Raw genomic sequence first — 12608 nt, 5'->3', positions numbered from 1 at the left:
TCTACCACTGAGCTACACCTCAGTTCCCTAGGTATCTTTAAAGCACATTGTTTACCAGCACTCCGAGACAGACAACTCTAGATTCTAGTAAGAGCCTGCATTACAGGCTACAGTGGAGAAATCTTCCTTAGTGGAAAAATGGACAACAGTGAGCTGAGAGGTGGCTCAGAGGTTAAGAGCACTTGCTTCTCTTCCAGAGGTTCCGGGTTCAAATCCAAGCACAAGGCAGCTCACAAGTATCTGCAATTTCAGTTTCAGGGGGATCCAACACCCTTCTCTGGTCTCCACAGGCACTGGGCACACGCATGGTGCATGAACATACATGTAGGCAAAAATACTTGTACACATAAAATAATAAAATATAAAAGATGAAAAACTGGACAACAGTGTTAAAACTTGTTATAAAAGTGGTTAAGTCAATTCTCAGTTTAGACCACATGTTTTTAACATATTTTATCTTTTGTGTTATTTCAATGATGAAAACGTTCTCTTCCTACCTAGAGAGAAGGAACACTGGCTGTTCTGCAAAAAAAACAGGTTAACATCCTCAATACTTCCACCAAAGGGGCCTTTCAAACTTAAAGGGTCATTCTGTGACTATGTCTGTGTGACCCGTGTCATACAAGCAGACCGACCTTCTTGTCACGTGTGAGAAGGAGACTCCCCTTAGCTGAGTGGGCGGTACCACCAGAGAATGTCTACATCTCTGTATCCCCTATTCCCATGCAAACTTCATATTTGGAGAGATTATTTTATACTTTCCCCAATGGGCTCGCCTTCCTATCGGAAAAAGGGAACAACAGGGCTTGGTGGTTCAAAGCAGAGGACTGTTAGAAACCTGTAAAGCTAGGTGTTGGAGTTTGTACCGGGTCACCAGAGCCAGGTCGACATGTGGAACCAAAGAGAATGGCTAAAACGTGAGTGACTCAGAGGAGGGCAAACAAGCCAGGGCCAGCGGACTGAGGATGGGATGCATGCTCTGGGAACAAGATCATCTGGGTCTTCCTCAACTGGGACACAGCAGAGCATCCGACAGCACTGCATGGAATTATGTTTCCCCCATCTTCAGGCGCTGGGACTTGAATTCAAGGTGTTGAACATGGCGGACACGAGTCCTATCATGGGGCTTTTCTCCCAGCCCCGATAGAGCATTATTTGGCTAAGGTCACGTGGTAGCTTCAGCAGGGCCACTCACCTCTGTGTTCTGTAAATCACCGTGAGCAGAGCAATGATCACCGCAGTGATCAGTCCATAGTCCAAGCCCAGGAACAGGGAGGACACAAAGGTGGTGAGCCAGATGGTCTAAAGAAAAGTCAGAAAGCTTCTAGAGTGCGCGTTAATAATTCCACAAGAAAGGCACGCACACGCACACCTTGCTTTGAGTAACACAGCAAATGACCACATTAATATCTTTTTCACAATCTCATTCCACACCACTGGCAGCTGGCGCAGTGACCCGTGACAGCCACCTTTCTTACCAGCTCGATTTTGCTGGTTCTCCAGAAGAAGGGCAGGTCTGAGAACTGCATGAACATTCCTTTCAGATTGACGATCACAATGGCAGAAAGTACAGCCTGCAACACAGCGCACCCATCGGTGCCTTTAAGTCATGCACACAGGGCCCCTTTGCTTTGCTTCCTCCTGCCTTCCCCACCCTTTTGCCCGACCTACTCGTCATGGGGCACCCAGGGGAGCTTGGAAGGCACGGACACTGGGACTCCCAGCATTATTTACGATTGGCCTAGGACCACCAAGTGTGTGTTCTAACAGGAAATCTGTATGGCAGCTAGAGGTCCAGAATCAGATTTGTGACTGCAGGCATTATTTTTCCGTCTGTGGCTCTTCTCTTTTTCTGATTTCTCTTAGATCAAATACAACCGGCAAATAAATGTCTTGTAGACATAAAATGTCTTTTAACACACATGGGAGGTCATAGAGGTCAAAGACAGAAGTATCTTGGGGTCAGCCAGCCCAAGCATCCCTTTGCTGATGAGGAAACTAAGTGCAGGAGCTCAAGGGCGTGCGGCTGTCAACGGCCACGGCTGTTTTTCATAGTACCCTCCTGATGATACAGTGAATAGGAAAAAATGCCCTTCAAGACAGCCACAGAAACATAAACAGAGTAGTGTGATCCCCCTCCCACCAAGCCCAGAGTACACACCTGGGGTAAGGACTCAAAGAGGAATCCGGTGGCTAATATGACCAGGAGAATCATCAAGGAGGCCAAGCAACCTGCAAGCTGGATGAGAGGGAACAGAATCTGAACTGTTTAAGCGTCCTGCTTAAAAGTTCTTGTCAGAGGTGGAAGAAGACACTGGGTGCACTGGGGGCCAATCTGAGCCCAAGAACACAAGGCTCAGACCAGCATTTGCTGATCAATAAGGTGACCACCCATTACAGGTCTGATTTCAGTTTTTAAAAATTAATATTAAAATAATGCATTTATTATGCACAGCCGCATTTCAGGCACGTAAGAGCTGCATGTTGCTGATGACTGCCATGTTGGACCGTACAACAGATAGCCACTTCTATCATTGTGTGAACTTTCCATTGGATGGAACTAGCTTCATGGCCACAGTCAGTTTCAGGCTTGCGGAAAAAGCCCATTTCTGTTGCAATTTTGTCAGCCATTAATAATACCCTTCTGTGAAGAAACCTTACTAAGTTAACCATTATTGAGTGGGCTGTGAATGGAATGTTAGGAATGTTGTGTGAATTGAAGTTCTGAATTCATTACGGATAGAGCCCTTATTTTAAACAGTGAAATCCATATTCAAATTAGGAATGAGAGTGAGGTATTTCTCAGTTTTTGCCAAAGAGGAGCTTTATTTTGATTGTTTGAAAAGCCGGGAGAATTAGAGAAATCTGTCATTTTACCTTAAAGGGACAAGCCCATGCATCACAAGTACTTCCAGGCTTCCCTTAGGATGTACCGAGACATGGAGTTCACTCTTGCTTTTGTGTGGTTGTGATTATAAATTCTGGAATTGGGGTTTGACAGTGTGATTGCTGCTGACAAGAAGCCAGAACTCCCATTCCTGAGGGACTTGAGACTGAGGAACAAGTTTCATCTCCCTTCCTGCCTTGTTCTGTTTCCTCTGTCCAAGTTGAACAACGATGTTCTTGGTTGTTTGGTTTAAGTTGGTTCTCTGAGAGGGGCCCTTTATTCAAAACTTTGATACAATATGCCATTTTCTTTGGTAAGAGAAAGCAGGTCTAATGTCTGCCAGAACAAAATTTATATGCCAAATTATTGGCTCCATTAAACCTTTTAAAAACTTAAAAAAAAAAAAGAAAAAGAAAAAGCCCATTTCTGAACATTTAAGGTTAACTGTAGCAAGTATGGTCTCATATAACTTCTAACTTAACTGGAGAATGTTCCTCTTTTCTATAGATTCAGTGTATTTGGATTTGCTTCAACAAATCATGCCTTTCTCTGATTGGCTACACAGCTCCCAGGAGTATGGATCAGCTGACAGAGTCGCTTTGTTTGGATTCAGAATAGAATCGAGAGACTGTCAATCCTTACCCGGATCACTGGTTCTTGGAGGGTTGTTGTGTACGCACCTGTGTCTTCCCTCCAGTTCCTTCCTGAACGAGGCTTCGAGACAAGGAGCAAGAAATTGAGAAGGTCTGGAAGAGGGATCCAATGGAGTTGCATATCCCCAGGGCAATGAGCTCCTTTTCCATGTCGGAACAAAGCAAAGACAACAGACAATGGGTCAGTCCCTCTTAGGGAAGAATGCAGAAGTGGTCTGGATACACATCTTCAGCAACACAGGCCACCCCTTCCCCCACTGTACAATGTTACATTTCTTTCCTATGAGTTAACAACTGGAATTTGGACATATTGTATAATGGGAGAAAAAAAACTGTTTGGCTTTTCATTGTGTTGGAGACAAATGCTGTGATTCCTACCTGCTCCCAGTTTTTCAAACCCACTTTCTATACAAACACCACTGGGGGAAAATGTATATAATTGAAAAATACTTTTCAAGAGAGAAAGTTCTGGATGCATGGTGACTGGCATCTTTTAGATGTCTGGCCTGTTGCACATGAAGAAGTGCATGCCAGTGCCTTGTTAGGACCTGTGAATACTGTTTTAGGGTTCCTTTGGGATTTCTAGGTTGATTTTATATAAATGTGGTCCATCCCCTGACTCTTAAAAAAAAAAGTCAGTATTCCATGACGTCAAAAAGTATCTGCTAGCCAAGTGTGGTGGCTCAGGCCTTTAATACCAGCACATAGGAGGCAGAAACAGGCAGATCTCTGTGAGTTTGAGGCCAGCCCAGTCTCAGGACAGCCAGAGCTACATAGTGAAACCCTGTCTCAAGCAAACAAATACATATATAGAAGAGTTTGCTTGACCTTTCTTAGAAAGAATTTTTATTCCATGCTAATCTTTTGTTATTTAGTAACATATGAAAAGAATCTGCCACAAAAATTAAAACAAAAAAGTATGAGCTAAAACAGACAGTACAACAAGATCGTGGTGTCAGGATTGAATACCCACCTACAGCTATGCAGCAAAGAGAATACAAATTTCCAGCAGTCAGATCAGAACGCTGAAACAGGAGGATTGGTGTGAGTTTGAGGCCAACCTGGCCTCATAATGAATTCCAGGTCATTAGTTCTAATGTGAGACCTTATGTGAAGCAAGGGGGAGAGGAGAAAAAAGAGAGGGAGAAAGGAAGAGAGGAGGGAGGGAGGGAGGGAGGAAAGGAAGGAGGGAGAGAGGATAGATAGGGTGAGGAAGAGAGGGAGAGAGGGAGAGGGAGGGAAAGAGGAAGAAAGGGACAGGGAGGGAGGGAGGGAGGGAGAGAGAACGGAAGAGAGGGACACACTGCATGTCCAGTAAATGCTTCACACATGTCCATCATCCGAATAAGGACCTTTCTACTGAGCTAGCTCCTTTGCTGTCTGAAACAGAGCCTGGTGCTTGCACCCTGGTGAACCGCCCATAGGAAACTGATGAGTTTTACCTGGTTGCCATCAACCTGGTAGCCATGTTTGTTTGCCAAGGTTTTGGCCATGGAGATCGTCACTGAAAACCCAACGATGGCAATGGCGATGGCATCCACATACACGAGGTGGAACAGACTGGTGTCCGGGTTGGCGGGAGGGAGTAGCCTGAAAAGCCAAGGTGACTTTAACTCGAACTCTGTGACCACTGGTGGGGAAGCAGGCACACAGAACGGAGCAGGACAGTGAGCACCTTATCTGCACATGAGATGACCCTGCTGGTTCTTAACGTGGCAGCAAGAAGGGCCCTTCTGCCGCCCAAGCTCTTCCTGGTCCAGGCCGCAGATTTATAGCAGGGTAACCCCATACCTGATGACAGGTGCCGTGAGACCTCAAACTAAGAAGAGAGGGTCGGTGGGGTTCTCAGATGCAGGGACACCTGAACCAGGATTGTGGTGGGGGGTGTTTTGGCTAAGAGCTGTCTCAGGGGAGAATTCCTGCCCTGGTAACAAGTCTTCCTCATCTCTCTCTGTGTCATTGTCCCTTCGGCTGAGCTCTAACACAGAAAAGATACTTCCCTGGTCTTACATGGAAACTGGAGGATGACCCCCAAGTGTGGCTTCTGAAACCATACAAAGGGGAGCCCAGCATTTTCAGTATTGTAGTTTGGAACGCCTGTCCTTAAGCACTAAGGTAGGGAGTCCCTTCAGTGTTATACGTAACGGTGGGGATTCTCAGACAGAACAGAAAGACAAAGCCTGGCAGCTGGTTTAGGCCTGAAATATAGGATACCAGAACAAGAGATGTTTTCAAATGAGTTCAAAAAGGTGACTCAGGGATCATCACCAGTCAACTGCCACATTCTGGGGCCTGCAGGGTCTGTTTATTTATGAGTGTGCATTGCTAAGCACAGCTTAGCTTCAGACCCAGCTGCTGGCCATTCCTCTCAAGCTTTGGGTGTAACTACTTCTCCATCTAGATGTGGCTTTCTACTGAATCCCGGCCAGCCTTCAGATTTGCTGTTATGGCTTGTATATGCAGTGTCTCTCACAGGCCATGTTCTGAACACTCATGTGCCAACTGTGGCACTACTTTGAAAGCTGTGATGCCTGTAGGAGTGAGGCCTGGTGTCTTAAGGTTTTACTGCTATGAATCGGCACCATGACCAAGGCAACTCTTAGAAAGGACACCATTTCATTGGGGCTGGCTTACAGGTTCAGAGATTTAGTCTACAATCTCCATGGTGGGGCATGGCGTCATGCAGGCAGACATGGTGTTGGAGAAGTACTTGAGAGTTCTATATCTTGATCCATAGGCAACAGCAGAAGACTGTGATCCACACTGGATGTAGCTTGATCATATGAGACCTCAAAGCTCACCCCCACAGTGACACACTTCCTCCACCAATACCACACCTACTCCAAGGCCACACCTCCTAATGGTGCCATTCCTTATGGGCCAAGCATTCATACATATGAGTGTATGGGGACTATACCTATCCAAACCACCACACCTGGCCAGCAGAAGCAGGTAAGAAGGGCTAGGCCTTTGAAAGCTATCTCTACCCCTGGTTCTGGCCTCGGCTTCTCTGCTTCTTGGTCCATTGTAAGAAGTCACTGTCTCATGCTCTTGCTGCTGTAGATGGAGCTACTCTACTAATGCCTGTCCTAATATGATGGAGTGAGAGAAACTGAGAGGGACAAAACAATTCTCCCCTTCCTTATGTTGTATCTGCCAGGTAATATTCGGACCCTAAGGGCTCTTACAGTCCCACACCTTCCTTACAGTTTCCTCTTCCCACTGAGGGTCTTACAGCTCCCCTATCCCACTGAGGGCTTTTGTGGTCCCACACCCTCCAGGAAGGAGTGCTTCAACCTTATCTGCAAAGCCTCTGGAATGTAGGGGAAGAACCTTAATATATTACCCAGGTAGGTGTCAGGCAGTAGTACTCCTTCTCAGGGAGAAGTGCCTTACCTGGGTAGCCTTGGAATGTAGGGCATAGGTCCTGAGATACAACCCACATTGGCAGCAGCCAATCGATTTAAAAGTCAACTAAACCCACCGATGCTTGCATGCCTAGTCACCATCATTGTAGTCCACCCGTTATTAAGTGTATAAAAACTGTACTGACAAAGGGCTCAGGGTTGCCTCTCCTCTGGAGGTAGGCCACCCCAGTGCACTGGGCTAATAATAAACCTCTTGCTTTTGCATCGATCTCTGATCTCTCGTCTTATTCATGGGAGTCTCAAATAGAGACTCAAATCTGGGTCTTACTATATGATCACAGTTACAAAGTATGTCAGAGCTGGGCATGGTGTCTCATGCCTTTGATCCCAGCACTGGCTAAGCAGAGGCAGGCAGATCTCTTTGAGATCAAGGTCAGCCTAGTCCACAAAGTGAACCCAGGACAACAAGGGTTTGTTACACAGAGAAATGCTGTCTTGGAAAACCAAAAACTAAAAGCCAAACCAACCAACCAATCAACCAACAAAACAAACAACAAAGTGTGGAAGGAACAGTCGTCACCATGACAGACTGACCCTGTGCTACTTAGAACTGACTTTGGGGATGAATATGGGAGAGTTTAAAGCTAGTGTGTGATACACCCGAGAAGGCTAAGGAGAGCTTCCTGGTTGGTTCTGCTGGAAGTTTGCAAGTCCAAAATGTGGATAGAAATTCGAGCATGAAAGCTGAGCTCATGAGCTCTCAGATGGGAAGAAGGTCTTTAATGAGGGTTGGGCCACAGGTGCTTTGTGTTACCTTTGGCCAAGAATCTGGATATTTGGGTCCATGTCCTCAAATGACAGATGAAGCTGAATGTGAAGGTAGTGTGGGCTAAGGGTCATGAAGCTTCAAGGCATCGGAACATTTCAGCTGAGGCAGTTATCACTCACTGCTTTAGCCAGTTAATGAGAATTTAGATGAGCACAGATTGGCCAGGGAAGGACAGAGGGTGCATTTAGAGCTGCTACAGATTGAACAGGTGCACATGATGTGGTTAAGGATGGTAAAGAGAATTTTGCCATTTAAAGAGAAGCCAGGGGCCACGTGATGGGACAAAAGGTAAGCCACACACACACACACACACACACACACACACACACACACACACACACACACACACTCCCTGAAGGCCCCAGGGCTTTAGAATGCAAATCTATTTGAAACTTCCATTTCAAAAGAGAGAAAGAAGAGGTGTCCCTCTGCCAAGGGGCTGCCTAGGAAAATGCTTTCCCAAGTCCAGCTGTGCAGGCCCTCACAGGCTCCTGTGGCTGTGCTCCAGGGGGCCCCAGCTATTTCTTAAGGCAGCACAACTTGGCGTTAGGTACATGGTGCTGGTTTCCAAACCAAAGTTCTAGACGGGGTGGGGGGGTGGGGGTGGGGGGTGGGGGGGTTGGGGGAAGGGGGTGGGAGGTGGGGGGAGAACTTGGAAATCAAGTAATGTGTGGGCAGGCCAATTTCTCTGAGGGCAGCCTCTAAGCTGAACTTACAAGAAGCTGTGAAGGTTTGGCTTTGCAACGCCCCCCCATAGCTCACGGTTTGAACCCTCAGCCCCTAGCTTATGGCATTGCTTTGAAGGTCACGTGCCCTTTAGGACGTAGGACATGGAAAGAGGAAGCGGTCTGCTGGGGAAGGACCTTGAAGGTCATCCGCACCCCTGGCACTCTCCTGTGCTCTCTGTGAGGCTCTGGCTGCGCCTTCACCCTCCACCTCACCTGCTTCAGGGACCAAATCACTCTGAAACTCAGTCAACGTGATCCTTTGCTGCTTTTTTTCTGTTTCCTTTTCTCCCCCCTCCCCCATTAGGTGTTTTGGTCATAGTGATCCAAAAATGTTGCTATGGCACACTTGACGAACAGAATAGAGGAAGTGACATCACTTGGGGGCCTTATAAAGCCTGGGAAGCCCTCAGCTTTCCTCTCGGAGGAAATAACGTAAGTGAGATTTGGCTGTTCAGCTGGAAATGCCATGAGGAAAGATGCCAGCCAACTAGCTGTTCCAGCTGACTCCCGACTGGATGTGTAGCCTAGGCTAGCCCCACACTTGCTTCCCTTTCACCACGGCTTCCCAAGTACAGGTGCACGCCGCCACATTTAGACACCTGCTCTGTTCGTCATACCTTTTAAGAGGATATGCTTTCTGGGCACCCAAGCTTCAGAAAGTAAACTAGCTCTTCTTTTTAAAGCTTAGCTCCCACCGATGGAAGGGGTTTCAGTGCATCCTGGTACGGGGCCATAGGGGAGGACAGGCATCAGGAGGTGTCGCATACATGGACGTTAACCTATCAGTGTTAGTTTAAAGGAGAAATTTAACTGTAAGGCTTTCTCGTTTAATTAAATTATTTGTAACTAGTAACTGAATAGGATTATCTGCTGGATCCAATCAAAGACAAATGTTTATCACAGAACTCACTGTTAAAGAGTCCCTATGAGGTAATGGAAAGAACTCAGAACTGGGCATCGGAGGAGCCAGCTTGGGGCCAGGCTGCGACTCAGCAGTGAGCCACTGAGGCCTCTCAGGAGGACTCTCAAGTATCAGCTTCCCTCCTGAAAGAGTCCACCTCCTCCCTCACCTGGCACCCTGTTTCCTCAGCTTTCTCTCTCACTGCTTTGCTTTTGCTGGTTGACTGTTGTGTCCGCTGAGCCCTCGGCAGGCAAGGACAACCTTATGTTTGTGTGTTTGTAATTGGCATATGGTAGGCATTAAGTGAACAGTTGCTAAAAAAACGAGGAGAAATGAACTTTCACAACAAAAACAGGGGAAGTGACATATATTGCCAATAAGGCTTACTATGAGCCTCAAATGAGATGGTGGATATAAAAGCATTTTTAACACATCCTCAGTCTAAATTGAAAACCAGGCTACTATCTTATTATGCTTTTACTCTGAGTCATTATTAAAAAAATCATGTTCATGAAACTGACTCTGTCTTGATGTTTACAAATGGAAGCTTTGCCTGAAGTCCGGGCTCAAGTGGAGGTCTGTCTGTGTGAGATGCTTTGCCTCTGAGTCTCCAGGAGTCTGGAGACTCCTGGCTGGGCACAGCCCTGATGGAACATGACAGCTCCCCTCAGTTTTGGATAAGAGAAGTTGGAGGGAGGGGGAGAGAGACAGACAGACAGGCACACACACACACACACACACACACACACACACAGAGAGAGAGAGAGAGAGAGAGAGAGAGAGAGAGAGAGAGAGAGAGAGAGAGAGAGAGAGAGAGATGGGGGAGAAGATTACTGAACATATAGAAAGACACAGCTAGAGGTGCAGAGAGAGATGGCCAGAGAGGATTGGCCAGGGTCAGGGAGAGACAGTGAAGGTAGAGATTCCCTCTTTTCTTTTAAATGTAAAAGAAACAATTCATGTCAAAGATGTGGAATTGGATAAAGAAGAGGAAGCAAAGAAGAAACAATCACACAAACTACAACTGGAAAAGCCACTGGGGTGAGCCCTGGAACTTAGATGCCTGCTGTGCACGTCACCCCCAGCCCTCCCTGTTTTATCCTCTGCAGCCTCACAGCCACCACAGGGACAAGTGTGGACTCCCACACTCATGGCACATGGGGACCATAGGGTTTCTAGAGGAGAAACCACTTGCCCAAGGACACACAGCTAAAAAGCTCAAGCTAGAATTCAGGTCTTGTTGCTCTAAATCCCCGTGCCACTCAAGGAGAGACTTAAAAAAAAATGGTTTAAGACAAGAAAAACCTGCTGTTGGTAGGATTAAAAACTACTCTAGATTTGGAGGTTCTTAAAAACAACTCAAAATGCCATCCAGTGTCTCAGTTATTTTTTCTAATGTTGTGATAAGATATTCTAATAAAAAAAACAACTTAAGGAAGAGTTTATTTTGCTTGTAGCTCAGGTATGGTCCATTACAATGGGGAATTCAAGACAGCGGGAAATTGAGGTAGCTAGTCCCATTGCTGATGCAGTCAGGAGGCAAATAGGATGAGTGATGTGTGTAGCCCACTTTCTCCTTTGTATACAGTCCAGGATCTCAGCAAAGGGAATGGTGCCTCCCACAGTAGGCAGGTTTTCCTAAGTCAATCTAATCAAGAAAACCCCCGTGTCAAAAGTCCATCTTCCAGGTGATTCTAGATTCCATCCTGTTGATAATTGAGATTAATCATCACTTTAGATAATCCCAAGAGAAGTACTGAAAGATTGATCTGCATATCAGCACCCAGGGTAGAGCTACTCGCAATAGCTAAGCAGTGGATACAAATGATTATCCATCGATGGGTAAAACACAGTATAAGGTATATACATAGTGGAATATCATTCAGCCTTTGAAAAGGGAGGAACAGAATTGGCCACCTACTGTCACCAGGCAGGACTTCCAATAGTGGGAGGGGGACACCAACCCACCAACAAAACCTTCAACCCCAAATTTGTCCTGCCTATAAAATGTGCAGGATTAAGATAGACAGAGATTGAGGGAATGGTCAACCAATGACTGGCCCAACTTGAGACCTGCCCAATGGGAAAGATCCAACCTCTGACACTTTAAGGATACTCTGTTATGCTTGCAGACAGGAGCCTAGCATGAAGTCTCATGAGAGGCTTCATCCAGCAGCGGATGGAAACAGATGCAGAGACCCACAGCCAAACATCAGGCAGAGCTCGGGGAGTCTTGTGGAAGAATCAGGGAAAGGATTGAGGGAGCTGGAGGCGTCAAGGACACCACAAGAAGATCTTCAGAGTCAACTAACTTGGGCCTATGAGGTCTCACAGAGACTGAACCACCAACCAAAGAACGTGAAGGGCAAAGAGCACCAAGGCCTGGAGCTAGGCCCCTATGCATTTATATCAGATGTACAAGTTGCTCTTCATGTGGGTCCCCTAACAATTGCAGTAGGGGCTGTCTCTGACTCTGTTGCCTACCACTGGATCCCTTTTCCCTGCCTGGACTGCCTGGCTGGACCTCAGTGGGAGAGGATGCGCCTAGTCCTGCTGCAACTTGATGTGTCAGGGAAGGTTGGTACCCATGGTAGGCCTTCTCTTCTCAGAGGAGAAGGGGAAGGGAAAGTGGGGGAGGGACTTATAAGGATGGGACTGGGAGGAGATGGGGGTATGCGATCAGGATGTAAAGTGAATAAATACATTAATGAAAAGAGAAAAAAAATAAAGAAGAACAAGTTGTCTTGCATACCATTATGGATAAACATCGATGTCACTAGGCCAAGTGAAATAAGTCAATCCCCCAAAAGATGAATATTGCATGATCATTGATTAAAAAATATATATTGAGAACAGTCAAATTCATGGAACAAAAGAAACCGACTTGCAGTTCCCAGGGGCTGAGAGACAGAGAACAAAGGTGCAGGTGCCTAGTAAGTATGGAGCTCATATCTGCAAGGTCAACGTGCACAGACATCTGTTTTACAGTCTAAGTGTGGTCAACAGTATTGAACTGTGCATTTACAGGAGACTAGTGGGGCTGGACAGATGGCTCAGTGGTTAGAGAGAGTGCTTAAGGCTCTGGTTACGTGTTTGGTTCCCAGCACCCATGTCAAGTGTCTCACAATCTCCTGCAACACCAGCTCCAGGGAATCCAAAGCTCTCTTCTGGACTCCATAGATACTTGAACATGCATATGTGAACACACACACATGTGTACAGGTGGGTGTCTGTGTATGCAT

The 12608-nt window shown here is 46.5% G+C and overlaps 1 protein-coding gene across 3 annotated transcripts in view; it reads right to left on the bottom strand.

The window, feature by feature from the left end:
• SLC26A5 (solute carrier family 26 member 5) overlaps positions 1 to 12608 on the bottom strand; it is a gene marked incomplete at both ends in the record, with an annotated part of 34723 nt that overhangs the window by 8252 nt on the left and 13863 nt on the right. For 2 of the 3 annotated variants that reach the window (XM_080936152.1, XM_080936154.1), the window contains 5 exons: positions 1196 to 1302; positions 1479 to 1574; positions 2162 to 2239; positions 3568 to 3681; positions 4983 to 5130. In XM_080936152.1, the coding sequence (XP_080792278.1) occupies positions 1196 to 1302; positions 1479 to 1574; positions 2162 to 2239; positions 3568 to 3681; positions 4983 to 5130 (543 nt within the window). The remainder of the gene's footprint in view (positions 1 to 1195; positions 1303 to 1478; positions 1575 to 2161; positions 2240 to 3567; positions 3682 to 4982; positions 5131 to 12608) is intronic. The other variant, XM_080936153.1, reaches the window with a different exon arrangement.

Source organism: Micromys minutus (genome assembly GCF_963924665.1).
Source record: "Micromys minutus genome assembly, chromosome: 23".
Lineage (NCBI taxonomy): Eukaryota > Metazoa > Chordata > Mammalia > Rodentia > Muridae > Micromys > Micromys minutus.
The sequence above is the reverse complement of the archived record's forward strand: the minus strand, read 5'-3'. Positions and strand labels throughout refer to the sequence as shown.